Below are 16,321 nucleotides of genomic sequence, written 5' to 3' on the forward strand. Positions count from 1 at the left end.
TACCTTTGCTACCAATCAGGCAGTAACTGACTGCCCTGGGGAATGTTTGAATAAAAAAGTTACTCGCAGTCACCAGCGTTTTAACTGCAGTGTCTTTTACAGCTAGCTCTGGTTGTTAAAATGCTGCTGAGTGATCTAGAGTCCTGCTATTGCTACTGGCGGAGCTGGCCCAGTGGTAGCAATGGTGGGATTTTTATCCCCCACCCCCCAATATAGACCCCCTCCTTCCCGACTTTCAGCTAGACACTGTCCCATTACAGAATTCCAGCTCCACGGTCTTAAACTGTTACCATAGTCTCCAAAATCAAAATGAAAACTTACAGCGAAAGGATCGTAGGCAGGCTCAGGTGGTGGAGGAGGAGCAGAACTTTCATAGGAGGGATTTGTGATGTTTGAAAGCCGTGGCTTGTCGAGTGCTGTTACATCTATGTCGTCTTTTGACTGTATAAAACCATACACTCATTTAAAATCCATCATTCTGCATTAGCATATCATGTGAGGCATTCAGAGTTCCATTGACTCTGCCGCACATAACCAAATAATTTGCAGTGGTGTAGCGATTGGAGGCAGTGTGGTCTAATGGTTAAAGCATTGGACTTGGACTCGGGCGACGTGAGTTCTGGTCCCAGCTCTACCACGTGACCTTAAGCAAATCACTTTCTTTTCTCTCCCAGCCCCTTTGTCTTCTCTACTTAGATTGCAAATGCTTTAACATGGGGAGCATTATTTGTACCATGCCTAGCAGACCGGGTTCCCCATCTCACTTTGGGCCTCTGGGTGCATAATACAAATAAATCACATTTCCCTTGGTCAATATTCTTCTTACAACCCTAAATGACTATTCATATTATATGCAAGAGCTAGAATAGGTAGCATAGGCGCTGACTCTGTGTGTGCTCCGGGGCTAGAGCACCCACAGGGAAAAATTAGCAGGTGCTCCGTACCCACCGGCAGCTAAGCTCCCCCCACCCCTGCCTCGCTTCCTCCTCTCCTGTGCACACCGCGTCCTTCCCAGCACTTCCTGCCTGCTGCCTAGCAGCTGTTTGGCGGTGCTTAGGACTTTCTGGAAGGAAGAGGGAAGATCAGGGACACGGTGTGCTCAGGGGAGGAGGCGGAGGAAAGGTGGGGCAGGGGCAGGGACTTGGGGGAAGGGGATAGAAAGAGGCAGGATAGGGGCAGGGCCAGAGGCAGGGGATTGAGCACCCACCGGGCAGAGGGGAAGTCGACGCGTATGATAGGTAGGGACAGAAACTGGCTGTTTCTGGGGAAAATTGCTTTTGGATTGATCCTTTTACATGATCTCACACACTTTTTTTCCCATCCATCCTTGTATCTTGTGCTGAATAATTTTGTTACTGGATTGCTTCTTGTGAAGGCTCTGTGCAAAGCTAACTGGTGTTGGTTCACTCCACGTTAACTATCGCATCTAAGCTTACTTTTTAGAACCTTAGCAAATGCTTTAATTTGTCTAAATCTCTGGCTTTCCTTGCTATCAAATCTTGGTTCAAACACACCTGCTGGATAAGCCCAGGACTAGCATGATGGTTGGCAGTAAAATGGGGGTATTAGGTCGTGTTCCACTTATGTGGCACAGTTAGGCTTCCAAATTAATGGTCTCCTGAAGCTGAGTGTCTAGGTGAGCTGGAGAAATAGGACCTTGTGGCAGGGCCGCTGTAGAATACAAGCTTAGAGCAAGGCTGTGGCTGTGGATAGTGGGTGTGAACACTGCCTTAGGGAGAGTTCTTGGGAGGACTGTGCCTCAGACAAGCACAGTTTCACCCTGGTGTGCAGGACAACATGCTCACTGTATCCCCACAGAGCACGTGGACCACTCAGGACTGCTGTTGAGTAGGATGGGCCATGGCCTTGTCACTTTGTTGTTTAGGCTCTTGCACCCCCTTGACTGCAGAGACTATGTCTCTTGTCCTTGTTTTGAGGTAAATGGGCTGGGGTGAGAGGGAAGCTGGGAGGTTTCTTGTGCAGGCTGTTGGTTTGCCTGGGCAAGGCTCCATTGTGACCATTTTAAGAGACTTTGCATCTCTCCAAGTGTAGAAACAGCCCCTGGATTCTCAGGAACAGAGTTTTTGACCCCGCACGTAGAGGCAGCCGTGTCCGTTGGGGGGTGGTTTGACGCAAACAAGCATATTTACTAACTAGCATAGTAACAAGGAAGGATGTTTTTGAGGACAGACCCAAACAGGATGGATATTGTAGCTTGTATCTGCCCCTAAATGGGGATGGGCATGAGAAGGTGCTGACCCCTTCTCATTCAATTTCACAGTCAACCTCCTCCTACCTTGAAATACCAGAAGCCAATATTTCTCCTCTTGAATCTGAAGTACGAGTACCCGACAAAAGCCACGATTCCAATAACCAGGATGAGGGCGAAGAATATTCCTGTTCCATATCCAGCATGGAGAGAAGCCTGATCACAGAGAGAGGAGGGAGCACTGGAGCCGGTGCTGAGCAGCATTCCAAAGCGGTAGACCATAATTTAAAATGCTGTACACTGTAAGGATGCCAGTGGCAGGGTAGGAGGCAGGGATGCTGGCCTCTAGTTTAATTCTTCTTGATCTGCTTTTGTGCTTGAGAATTCACAGGTTTAAGACCCTCATAAACATGGGTTAAAACAAACCCTCCTTTTCTAACAGACTCCAAGCTGCTCACTGATCAGCAGCAATCTCTTTCCCCAGGGAGGGTTCCTTCTTATGAAAACACACGATCAGGCAATTGTACTGTAAAGGTGGGAAATGTAGCCTTTTGCAATAGAATTTGTGTGCAGGTAAGTGTATGGGAATGGAATGATACAATCCTGGTTTACACACACATTCTGTCTGTTAGCTGGGGGTGTGAACTATTAACAAAACTTACACTAGTACAACCCCTAATGCGGATGCAGTTATAGTAGAAAGATGCCTTAGATTGGAATAGTTTATTCCCCTTTCTGTACAAGGCAGGCTCCACTGCTGTAAATGCATATAGCAATATAACTGCACCGACACCAGATGGGTTGTTCCACTCTAACGGGACTGAAGGTCAAACTGGTACAATTACACCTAAGCTGTAGTTAAAGCAGTACAACTTATGTGTAGACAAGCTCTTAGGGTGATCTTGCTCAGAATATGGCAAAGTGCCAAACTTGCACACACTGAAAGGAGAATCTAAGTGGGTTCACGACCCTTGCTATCTTGGTATGATTTGTGGTGATAATCTGCTAATCAAAATGGAGTGGGAATTGGAATTTCTATCCTGCAGAAAACTGCACAGAATTGCTTTTGTTCTGAGTCGCAATGAAAAATCAGAAATGCAAAATTTTCCGTAGGACAGAAACTTTCAAAGAACTCCATTTTGGAAGAACCAAAATGGAATTTTTCAAAAATTTCGGGCGTGGTAAACCAGTGTCCCAGCTAGCTTCAGGGGAGCCACGGGTCTGGGGGAACTTAAGCTTCCATAGGAAGGTTTGATGGAATTGACAAATTCCCCACAGAATTACTTGATTCAGTCAAATCAGCATTTTCTAGCCGATAATTGTTCCATCAGAAAAAAAAATATTGACCAACTCTACCAGTAACGTTGTCCTTGAGTTTTAAATTCAACTTATACTAAAATAAATTCTTAACCTGGAAATAAAACCAGAATGCAACTGACAGGCTACTTTTAAGGAATTATAGGAAGATTGTATGGACAAGTTATTCAGCAATGATCTCAAAACATGTAACAACAACAACAACAAATACTTACAGGTGGAGGAGGAGCTTTTAAGGGCTCTGAAATGACATGGATTACTCCATTGGAAGCAATGATATCCCATTCAAGAATAGATTTTCCATCCACGTATCTGGTCTCATTCTAACCAAGAAAAAGAACAGTGGGAACTGAGTTTTGACCTTCCTGACTTCAGGAGCAAAGTAAAATTTAGATTTATTTCCCTATGTCTTTTACTGATTAAAAAAGGGAGATTCTTCTTGTGTAATTATACATTTGCCTAAAGAAAATACCCTACCTGGTTATTGAACATCAGCCCACAATTGCTCAAACCCTCTGGAGGGCTCCTCTGGGGCAGAGCTAACCAACAGGAGCAGGAATCCAGGAATGGACAATGCCAGGAAATTCATTTTGTCCCATTATCTATGTCATGTTTTTAGTGATTTATGAAACTGACAATCTTGCCTCAATAGCAAAATACAATACCGGGAGCAACAGAATAACTGTCTCCTCGTGGCCTTGCCACTATGTCAACCCTGACCAGGAGCACTGTCATCTCCATGCCCATCAATTTTTGGCTTTCTGCTGACACTATCATTAAATACTATTTGTGTGCGTGGCACTGCAAGTTGGACACTTGTCAACCAGTCTGAGCCCACCAACTCATTTCATATAGGCCATGGAACAGATCTTGGATGGCAGCATTTGGTCACTGCTTCCCTGGGCTCTAGTTGAATGGACAATCTGGAGATGAAAAGGGAGCAGTAATGGGCTATGGATCAACCAGTCCTGCAGTCACTCCAGACTGTTTTAAATGCAGTTGACAAACTCATCTTGAACTCTTGCTATCCTGAGCCTCTGTCTGGTCCCTTTTATCCTACACCTATGGCACACAGGAAGTGGAGCTCACCATCTGGTGATTTTTCCATTGCTGAAGAATCTTTTGCTGATGTAGACATAGCATATCCAGCTTCCTACACTATAGAACTGTGCCAGAGGAGTTTCTGATGCAGTGAGATGTGACAATCTCTGGCTGGTGAGGCCGGGCTGCTCTCAGTGATGCCAGTGGCAAACTGGTCTCTGCTTGGCTCCAGGATCAGGAAGCTGCAAACAGCTTCTCTTACCCCAGACCTGTGCTCAGTGTATGTAGGGCATCGCTGAGGGCTGAGTCTAGAGTCATCTCTACCTGTTTTTCTAGTCCCTCTAAAACCACGTGAACTGTTGAACCCTGTCTAAAGCATTCTATTTTAAATAAGATTTAGCGCAGATGATCTTGCTCGTAAGTTACAACTTGTTGCTGTGACAACAGTGAGAAAAGCAGCCTTTTCTACATACAGAGCAGAATCAAGTGGACTGTCGATTGCACGACACAAGAGATGCTAGAAGTCGCCCAGCATGACTGAGTTATAGTCTCTCCTGGCAGCATGAATGTTATTATGAAAAGGATTTAGGGCTCAGCCACTTCATGTGGAACGTCAGTTTCTATGGGTGTGGACGCAGGTGTTTGCTTGACCTCTAGATAACTCCCTGTGCAGATGTCCTCCAGTGTGAATGTGTGGATCTGTGCCAGGGCCTCGGGGATTAGATTAAAGCATTTTCAGTTTTGCAAACACAAATGTAATGTTGCCACCAGAAGGAAGAAGTGAAACAGGCACTATAGTAGGAAAACTATTACTGTTACTGCCTAGGTTATAATCTCAATCTTCTCTACTTTTACTAGCCCATCAGTGCTTATTTAAAATGCCTTGAAAGTGTGTTGTGGGGCTGTTTCATCATGCTAGAGAGAAGCAAGTGCTTAGCTGAATGGAGAGTGCACACTCATAAGACAGCTGTTTCATTTCCCTTCCACTCTTACACGCCTTTGAACACTGCTGTAACTAGGACAATCAAAGATGGTTTAACTCAGCCGAAGATTGGTATGCAGCCTGCTGTTGGCTTATAACTGTACAAACAGACCTGTGCTTAAAGGGCTAGACACCTTTGTAGGGATACAGTTGGGTGTGCTGGAGTATACTTTTTGACAGGGGCATACTCTAGTTTTTGGACCATGCTCATTCACATGCATGCTGAGAGTCCTCAAGGGGACTAGAAAATAAATTTGGTTGTTTTCTGGGTGGATTTTAAACAGAGGGGTGGAGGAATGTGTATTGCAAGTCACCTGGAGACCAAAATCAACTGGACACTTGGACTGGAACAACACACCTCCCCATCCCCCACAGATGAAGGTTCAAGGAGGGCAACCCCCCCTCACAATAGATCTTTGGTTATTTTCTAACTCAAGTGTCAGACAAGGGGGAAATGGCAGTGAAAAGATTATTTTAGTACTGTGCTGAGACAATGGTTTGGCTGTTATAGTATATTCTAACGGGGTAGTAGAGTAGAATGGAGGGTGGAATTTTATTTTTAAATTCCTTATCTGATATGCTGTAATTGTCACCCCTGAATGTTTTTCTGGAGACAGGGGCAAGGGAAGGGTTCCAGAGCAATCTTCTTTCCATCTCTTATTTATTCCTCATGTGTCACCTTCCTCAGAAACTCATGCTTTTGTTCTAGTCAAGGAACACTAGCCACACGTTCTTTGGAAGCTTGTCTGCAAGAGTCTTGCTTGATGACAAGCTCTTTAGGGCAAGGACTCTCTCTTGCTATGCATGTGTAATGCCAACAGATCTCAGTCATCAGCAGATGGGATCGAACTTGGAACCTCTGGAACTTAGTGCATGAGCCTCTACTGCATAAGCTAAAAGCCAACTGCCTATTAGCTAAGGCTGTAATGCAAATTCGTTAATCTCTTTCTGTACGTGGTCTTGGTGTCACTAGATGAGACAGAACACCACACCCAGGAGGTGTGTGGGTTACACATGCATCCAGAGTTTAGCCCAAGGGAGTTGCTACATAGAGGCTGTTGTCATATGAAGTGTTCAAGCTGGGGCAGAAGGTGAAAATTTTCACCATAAATGAAAATGTACCGTTTTTCCAAAATTTAAGAATTTTCTGTTTTGACTTTTTCTGGTTTTGTTGGGGGAGAGGAGGGGTATCAGCTTTTTTACAAAATGGCAGAAACTATTTTAAAAAAAGTCAATTTTCTGTGAAAATGTTCATTCTAAAAGGCCAGTTTTGGTTCATTTTTGTTTTTAATTAAAAATTTTGATCAGGAACTAAGAATATTCCTTAGTAGTAAACTAAATGCCACTCTCTCCCTTCCCACAGAGCTCCAGCTCTCCTACCACCCTGGGGTGCAAGTTAGGCCCAAGCCTGCACTGCGCCATAACATGCTTCTGGCAATATTGGCCAACCCCATCTTCCCCCACCCCACGTTTCAAGCCTTCTGTAACTCAGCAGCACCTTATAATGAAATGCTGAATAACTTGCACTAGAAATCAGTTTAGCCTCCTAGCTTGCTGCTTCTCCCTCGGGCAGTGCTACCCTGGATTGTGCAGTGCTTGCTAATAAGGAAGACAAAGGATAAGATGGTGGATAGAAGTGAGGACAGAAGAATTATTTTTAACACAGTTACCTTCTTTGTTGTTGGGATTTGGTAACCTTGGCCTCTGCTGTATGTAATTAAGAGTCTTTTCCCTATCCTTGTTTGAAGAGTAGTCCCATTGGTCAAGTCTTCATAGAACACTGTGCTGGTGTTGGACAGATGATACTCAATGTCTCGTCCAGAAAGTGTCTGAAGAAGAGGGAAAATAGACACATTTACCAATCTAACTCACCCAGCTGATTTTACCACTAGATGAAGTTCCCTGGATGGATCTTGAAATTCTCCATTTCTGCTATTTGCATTCCCTGACAGTAGTCTTTAGCAAGAGGGCCTGTGGCTCTGTTGGCCCTAGAGTATTACACGAAACAAAACATGTTAGCTTCCCCTTCTTGCTGGTTTTTCTGCACTATCACAGGCACAGAGGACCCTTGAAGAATCAAACAACGGTCCAAGCCCACTTCTTCTAAAAATGTGTTTGTGGGAAACCTTTAAGAAATGTACAAGTTTCAAACTACCTAGTGCATCACTGGGGCATAACACAGGCCTCAGGATGAACTTCTGGTCCTACTGTGGGATAACCCAGGCCTGAGTATGAACTCCTGCCCCACTGAAGTCAATGACCAGGATTCCATCCATAAAATTTAAAGCAACAGTTGATTCGAAAGGGATGAAGGACATGATAAGGTAGAAGAATAACCTCCTCTAAATGGATGCGTAATGAATACCAGATACCAATATTACACACAACTTTCTTTTAACAACTGTCCTTACAGATGCAGTTGCAGATAAGTGAGAGCTGACCTTGCCTCAAAAGGACTTTCATATACAGCAACAAAACTCACTGTATGGAAAATTCTTAAAAGGGGCTCAACAATATGTAACCTTGAATTCATGATTATCTGGGAGAAAAATAGGAAAGAGACAAGTTTGCCTATCTGATTAGTGACCTAGTAAAACCATCCAGCCTGCCATCTCTTCCTGAGATTTATTCATTCAAATTAAATTTAAACAGTTACTATTGGACTCCAGGATGCCTGCTGAGAATAAGGTAATACTGATACCATGAAAGAAAATGATAAATAGATGCTCACCTCATTTTCTCTTAGCCCATTATTGTTTGGGGCGAAGAGAGTGGCCCGGGTTGACAAGTTTGTGAAGTATTTCAGGAACTCTCTGCCTTTCGTGGAGCTGTTAGAGTAAACTAGGACTTCCTAGGAAGAAACAAAATTCATTCTTAATTGAGGGCAATCTGGATTATGATCCAGTTATTGTGACAAAAGCTGAATGAATACTATGTAAAAAACCAAAACTTCATTGTTAACACTGAAACAATTTTGAAGTGACAACCATTTTATCCTGTTAAGGGAATATGTACATTGGAGCCAGGAGTGTAATTCCCAGGTCAGGGAGACATACCCACATGAGCTGTGACTGAGCTAGCATGCTAAAAATAGCAGTGTAGCTGGGACTGGTTAGCCACCCAAATACAATCCCGCCTGAAACCCTAGGTATATATGCAGGATGGCTAGCCCCTCCTGGTGCCCGTGCAGCTAAGGCTACGTTGCTACTGTTAGCACACTAGCTGGATCAGAGCTGGCATGGTATCTCTATCTCAGCTAGAAATTAGCTCCAGTGCAGACATACCCTTGGAGAGAAGTTTTTATTAAGAACACAATTTTAGCCCTTGATGCTGCAACTTTTAAGCACATGCGTAGACCCATTGTCATCAGTGAGGCTATTCATATGAGCAGAGTTACATACCAACCTCAGCATTTGCAGGATCAGGGCCTTAAATGTCAATCTTTTGTCTTTTGCCTCTAGCAGTGTGGTAACATTCAAATAAAATATTCTACCAGTTGTGGCATTTAAAATTAAACCAAACCCACTATTAACATATTAGTTCAATTCTGCATTTTTCAACAGCACAAATTTTCAATTTATTTTTACGAAGCCTCCACCTGGTTTAAACCAGTGATTTTTTTTTAAAAAAAAAATCATGATTTAAATGGTGCCATCCTGCTTTAATGCTGCATTTTTGTAATACTTGTATTTACTTTCTCATATAGTAAGAGAAGAGTGAGATTTACCCAGCCATGTATGCTATTCAATGTGAGTGGAATGAGCTAATAAAGCGAACATTTACACGTAAACAAATGTGTGAGGTTTTTGCTATGCTGTGAAACTTAGTTTAGTTTGTCTGTGTCTCAAAACAATGCACTTATTCTTTAGTCCATACCGACAAGAAGTTTGTAAGCATGGGGAAAGACATCAGGACTTGTAGCAGGTTCCCGCTACATGTGAAGCCATTACCTACATAGCCAGTTTTGCACGTGCAGTTCACATCTGTAAAATATAAATACATGTCTTTTAGATAACAAGCCAAGAATGAATGGTGTCTTCTAGGAGATTGTTTGTTTGCTACTGCTCTGTGGAGGAAAAATAATTTGGCAGTCCAAAGAGATTTTCCCTAGCTTAGAAAAAGAACCTATTGCCAATACAATGGGCTGGGCTCTTTAAACGTAGTGACATTACTGGAACTAATTATAGTGCTGTCTTTTGACCAAACTATCATAGATGTAGGCGTAGGCACCCTGTTACCTTTGATTCTGTAGCAGAAGACATCCCAGGTTTCACTCAGGTTGGTTCTAGGCCCATAGTCAACTATTCCAACAAATCCTGATCCACAGTTTGGGGAAGAGAAGGCAGTTGGATAACCAACTCGTTCACTATCTAACCAGCCAGCAGCACAGAAATGGTATTGTGCCTGTAACCAACACATTAATAATATTGTAAAGCACAGAGGAAACAACTGTAAATAATCTAACACATAGTGAGTGAAACTCATCCTCCCACAGAGGGCCAACGTAATGCCTATATGCCCCAGGAGTCCTACTAAAGTCCTGTTCTGAGGACTTGAGCCGTGCATTGACTTTGTGTGGTCTTTCTGCACAGGGTGAATGTCAACTCAGCCCAATCCTGCATGGACCACTGGACCTGGGTGTGGAGTCCCAGGCACAGGGGGTTTGTCTATGCAGAACTCAACGCAGGAGCAGGGCCAAAGAGGGCTTAGCAGCAGTTGGGTGGTTTTTGTGTGCAAAAGCCAAACAGATATGAATGAAAATGACCTCTTTTATCAACACAGAAGAAGAGTTGACAAGTTCAATTCAATGTGAATAATGAATATTCAGTAAACTCAAAGCCAATGTTATTGCTGGTTTTGCTGTCACAGAGAAATATTGGCAATAAAGAGGAGCCTGAACTGCATTGTTCAGATCCAGAGCTGAATGTGCCCAACGTCCAGAGGACTCTGGATCCTTGGGTTTGGTTCAGGCCTCTCTACTTGCCCAAGAAGAAAGTTTACACACTACACACACTCTAGTCTTTCATCTTACCAGTATCTCTTGTCTCTTTAACTAATGGGCCTTGTTACTACATTTTGAACTCTGAGTAGGAATGAGACAAGTGGAAATTACTTGACAATCAGTCTGACCCACCATTTAAAACTAGTTTTACAAATCCAGGGTGAAATCTTGGCCCCTAATAAAGACAATGGCAAAACTCTCATTGACTTCAACTATACATAATCTAGAAGATGCTTAGTATAAACAATAATAAAAGGGTTATTCGAGACTGATACCAGTCAGGAAAAAAAACCAATGCCTTGTTTGAAGAAAAAAAATGTAAGTCTAGTTCTCTCATAAGTAAGTTTCTTTAAAAAATGTGTGCAATTAAAATCCATAACAAAAAAAATTCTAAAATTTGGCTGCTAAAGAATCTTACTCTGTTACCGCTAAAAACAGTGACAATTTTGCTAATTTTAATTGAAGTAGAATCAGGTACAAAGTTAGTACAGCACACGCTTTTTTTTGCTTGCTGGTATTGCCACGTCTCAAGCAGGTGCTTAATGTTGACAGATTAGAGTTCTAACATCGGTTGGTTGCTTGACATGGAAATGAAGAGTGGACAGAAGAAAACAAGATAAGTAAAGTTTTTCAAGCAATCTACAGTTCCAAACCTTTTGATTCATCTACAGGAATTGCAGTGATATTAATACAGGGATAGGAACATCACAGTCCTACTATGTGTTTATGAACTTGGCAAAAAGGAAACAACCCTATTTTGATTTCCATTGTTAGTTTTCAGCTTCCAGACATAAGACAAAATCCTGTCTTCATAAGTGCATATGCAATTCCTGTTCGAAGTCAACGAGCATTCTGTGTCTGTACTCAAGAGAAGAACTTGGTTCACTGATCGGCTTGGAAGGATTAGATTTTTCTTAGTAAATGTCAGTTAATGTCAATTTCACTGTACACACTAAAACAGATGAAAAAAATATTTCCACCGATAATTGAAATTTACAGACAGGCAAAGTAAGAAAAATGCTGCTTGAGAATTTAGTCAAAATCCAGCGATTTAGACTTTTGAATTAGGCTTGTTACAAATGGACTAGTGAATGAGTAGTAAAAACAGGTATATGATGTTGATTTCAGGTTATTTACTTGTATATTTTTACCTGTGATGTTGGCAATTTGTGCTTTAATGGTTATAAAGCTTTAACTTTTTGGATCTCAACATCTACTGTCATTAAATAATTGTCTGATCCCCCTCCCCCCAAATTTCCCAGAAGTGTGAACATTTAAATAGCTAAAAAATGCTTAAAATCCATAATTTTGCACAGCAGTGATCATTTAAATCAATAAAAATCTAAAAAAGATTAAAAAGAAACATTGATATTTTCTGTTGAAATTTAAAAAAAAAAATCAAGTTCTACCAAGCCTACTCCCAGAGTGAAGAAGTTGCACTCCTTAAGATATAAATGTACATCCCTGTAGCATTTAACTTCCAAATAGCTAAGTCTCACAGTTCCATTTCACCCTTGGCAGCCACTAAATATAAGTACACACAGTGAGTCCATTGCCACTGAAGTTCAGCACTATGTCACCTTCTGAGCATATGACAGCTGATTATATGTAGCAATTGTTGCCCCTTCATTGGCGCAGGCCGCCTTTGCTTTTTCATAAGTCAGTTTGTACTGCCCTTGGGGAGAGCGCAAATGGAAAACTCCAACTGTCGCATCTGTAAGTAAACAAATAATTTAACTTTAGGGCTGTATGTTTTTTAACACTCTGTTCTGTAATAGTTGGAGCAATCCTTGAAGAATTTTCATGAAATGTAGCTGGTATGTAACAAGCCACTTGTGGGGTAATATTTCCATTTGGAATCACTTTAATGTGTTGCTTTCAAAGATCCCAACTCACAATATTAAAGCACACTCTTAAACTTTAAGCATGTGCACAAGTCCCATTACTTCAACAAGATTTAAGCATGTGCTTAAGTGATTTGCTGCATACGGATGGATTGTTCAATTGAGGCCTAAATGACTACATCTATGCAGAACCCCTTTGACTTCAGTGAGACTTGACATGGACACAGGAGTCCACCTGGATGGATTCCATTGAAGGATCCTAGTCTAAGCTCTTCATACCACGCTACTTCTGAATCGATGTGGCATACTGACCCTGGAAGTGAAGATCGGCACAGTTTGCATTGGCATGGCACTGCCCGTTGTCTTGCAAACAACGGTCAACTGGAAGCTGCATCACAGTGCAGTCAAGTCCATCACCAACATAGTTATCTTTACATTCACATTTGCGTTTATCCTGGTAGAAGGAAAAATAAAAATGCTCAAATAGAATGTTTTACAAACATAAAAATGACAACCTAAAATAGCATTTTCTGAATGGATGGAAGTATCCCATTTGCTGAGTCCAGCAACAGCACACTGTGCATTTGATAAAATGCCACTAGCAAAAGCTGACTCAATAAACCATCTACACACACACATTAGAATTCATCCTTATTGAGCAAAACACTTAAGTACTTACTTAGGTGTTTTGCTGAATTAAGGCCAAAGCATTTATACCTAACCCATTCAGAGTATGCTTTGAAGAATTATAATAATAAATATACATGGTAGCCACTTAAAATAAAATGAAATAAATACATGTGGAACCATGAAAAGAATTTAACAATACACTGATTGAAACAGGCTGAGAAGTGAGATTTAGCTGTAGGAATATTTATGTCTCCTCTAAGCATCTTATACATTCCAAACTGCCAAGGCCCAGCGTGGGGAGGGGTGAGACACTCAGCATAAGGGTTATCAAAACATGCATGCTGAATACTTGAGCATGCTGTGGGATCCATTCCTTTAGTATAAATAACCTCAGTTTCATGATACTGCATTTCTCATGTAAACAGTTGCCACCAGTAAGCTGAGTGGACACCAAAGTTATGTGGAAAGCAGGCTGGGACCCAAAAGTCAGGGACGGTTGGGGGGGTGGTCTGGTCCAGCTCCAGCTCCCACTGAAGTCACTGGAAAGACTCCTGTTGACTTCATTAGGAGGTGGAGTGGGTGTCTAGTCAGGATTTCCAAGACAAAAACCAAAAAGGCTAGCCCCACCCCCGTCCCCACCAACAACTTACAGGTCCTGTCATTGTACAAATGGCATGTTCATGGCAACCACCATTGAGCCCATCAGCGCAAAGATTTATAGGAAGGCAGGTGCGGCCATCTCCTGTGTATCCTTTCTGACAGCTACAAAGGACTTTCACGCCCGTTTGGGTACATTTTGAATTCTGGTGACACCCACCATTGTTTTGTTTACAAAGATTCACAGCTAAAAAGCAAAAAGAAAATATGTAAGTTAGTGTATTTTTAAAGAGTGTGTTTCCTTCACAAGGAAATGCTGCCTCCAGTTCTTTAAAAGCAACTGGAACATTTTTGGCTGACTAGACTGTAAGCTTCTTTGGCTAATCTCTATATGTAGAGAGTCCTGCACAAAAGGGGTCCCAGTCCTCTTCAGAGGCTTGGGCACATCTCTAATCTAACATATTAGAACTGGCCTAGACCATCCTCTCCTGCTTCAGCAAGGGAATTTTTGCAAGGAAACCTCCATACAGATTATAGATGCCCTGCAGCCCTCTGGGACAATGCAGAGGAAAGTCCCTCCTGATCTCAACCCCATCAAAAAATGGTCCCCAAGAGTGGCAGATTCTCCAGAAGCCAGGGCCATGCATGCTCGGTACTTCACAATGGTGTTGGCTCCTAGTGGCTCTGCTTGGCTCCTTGGTACCACGATAGAGCCACTCTAATAGAGTGGCTCCTAATGACCTTGGGGGTGGATTATAGAAAAGTTAATACAAGTTGGGGATGTGGCTAACTTCTGCTGGGATGGAATGGGGAGAGTGCATTTGCCATGGTCCTTCAGTCTACCTACTCCTTCAACAAGCCTGACTCCATACAATAGAGAGTGGGAAATGTGCCAAGACCCCTTTCCAGATGAAGGAACTCTCCATGTATAGGTCTGTGGAGGAGATGATCTGTCCCAGTAATAATGGTTGACTAGCTCTTACGTAATATTGTCAGAGTGTTTCCTTGCCTCAGGTAATCAAACACAGATTGCGGCAAATGAATTATTGAGCTGGAAAACCACAAAGTCCCCCATACCCGAATAGAGCTAGCTCGCTATCTTGTTGCCCTCACATATGCATCTGAAGCCTCAATGAAATCACCCTGTGTTGCGCCTTTCAGGGCCAAACTCTATTACAATGGTTGCAACCATGCATTGACCGCACACTCAGTATAAGAAAAATCGGTAACTACGCTTTATTTATTTCAGCCTCCCACCTCTGAAAGTCTTTAGATCCGAAATTTTGGTTCAGGCACCTCTTTGATAGTTAACATTTCACTCTGATGAGTCCTGTGTATTAAAGTGAATGGCTAGGTGAAAACAACAACGTTTGCCTTTAACGTTTGGGGAGAGACAAGGTGGCTGAGTTAATATCTTTTACTGGACCAACGTGTGTTGGTAAAAGAGACAAGCTTTTGAGCTACACAGAGCTCTGCTTCAGGTCTAGGACAGTACATAAATTCACCTGTACATGTGATTCCATCTCCTTCATAAAATGGCTTACACTGACACATGTTGTTTTCTTTGCAGACGGCGTTACTAGAACAATTAGGTGAACACACAGGCAGCAGAGCTGTGAAGAATGTAAAATATTTGATGAAAATGACTTTCTATATTTTAAAAATGTGCTCTCATCTAGAGAAGAAAGGAAAACTTGTATACAGTACACGTTTACTTAAAAACCTGTGAGACAATTCATATTACTACAGAATATAGTGCCTAGCTTTTGTATAGCACTTTTCATCATAAATCTCAAAGAACTTTACGCTGGTGGTAAGTATCATTATTCCCATTTTACAGATGGTCAAACAAGGGTGAGGTGATTTGTCCCAGAGCACATAGCAGGTCAGTGCAGGAACAGAATGCAAATCCTCATTCAAAGCTCTATCTACTGGGCCATACTTAGATGCTAATCAGTTGCAAGTGAAGTGATCTTCATTACTCTGAAGCACACTTACAGTAATAGCCTCATATTATAAAAGGGGATGTTATTTGAATTGATATTAAGTACAATTGTCAAAACATATGTTCATTTAAAATTATTGTATTTTGCAGGCATGTAGTGCTTACCTTTTCAAAGCACTTTCTAAACAATAACTAATCAATCCTCCTAACATGCCTAGGAGGTAGACTTGGATGAAGTATTTGACCTACACTTTTTTTCCGGTGAAAAATGCAGATTCTGTGACACAAAAACATTCTGTGAATGTCTGTCAATGACATCAAATAGTTTGTTCAAAAAAAAAGTCAAGAAAAAAAATCAAAACATTTCATTTTGACATTTTCAAAATACTTTTTTTAATTGAAATGACTTTGTTTCAAAATTTCCTTTCATTTTATTAAATGAAATGAAATTGTTTAAAAAAATCTTTTCAATTCGCCTAAAATTTCAGTTTTGCTTCAATCCAAAATGATTTTTTTCCAATTGTTCAGAATTGTTAGTAAATAATATCCCTATTTTACATACAAGGTCAAAGTCGCAGAGTGGGTTAGCAATTTGTTGAAGTCCATTATGACAGCTGGGGTTAGAACTCTCTGGTCTCAATTCTCTGTCCTGTGGTTGGTACACTAGACCAGTGTTTCTCAACCTTTTTGATACCAGGGACCGGCTTGCTGCCTTCCTAAACCGTGTCCACAGACTGATTGCTGCGAAACACTG

At 41.8% G+C, this 16,321-nt stretch overlaps 1 protein-coding gene across 1 annotated transcript in view; it reads right to left on the minus strand.

The window, feature by feature from the left end:
• Positions 1-16,321, minus strand: part of STAB2 (stabilin 2) — a 159,274-nt gene that overhangs the window by 1,622 nt on the left and 141,331 nt on the right. Inside the window, exons 58-68 of the mRNA XM_075068859.1 lie at positions 15,128-15,235; positions 13,676-13,869; positions 12,708-12,849; positions 12,132-12,265; positions 9,788-9,953; positions 9,426-9,532; positions 8,281-8,400; positions 7,220-7,378; positions 3,742-3,849; positions 2,297-2,425; positions 322-441 (exon numbers count right to left, since the gene is read on the minus strand). Coding sequence (XP_074924960.1) covers positions 322-441; positions 2,297-2,425; positions 3,742-3,849; positions 7,220-7,378; positions 8,281-8,400; positions 9,426-9,532; positions 9,788-9,953; positions 12,132-12,265; positions 12,708-12,849; positions 13,676-13,869; positions 15,128-15,235 — 1,487 coding nt within the window. The remainder of the gene's footprint in view (positions 1-321; positions 442-2,296; positions 2,426-3,741; positions 3,850-7,219; positions 7,379-8,280; positions 8,401-9,425; positions 9,533-9,787; positions 9,954-12,131; positions 12,266-12,707; positions 12,850-13,675; positions 13,870-15,127; positions 15,236-16,321) is intronic.

The sequence above is a fragment of the Chelonoidis abingdonii genome, chromosome 1, assembly GCF_003597395.2.
Source record: "Chelonoidis abingdonii isolate Lonesome George chromosome 1, CheloAbing_2.0, whole genome shotgun sequence".
Classification (NCBI taxonomy): Eukaryota; Metazoa; Chordata; order Testudines; family Testudinidae; genus Chelonoidis; species Chelonoidis abingdonii.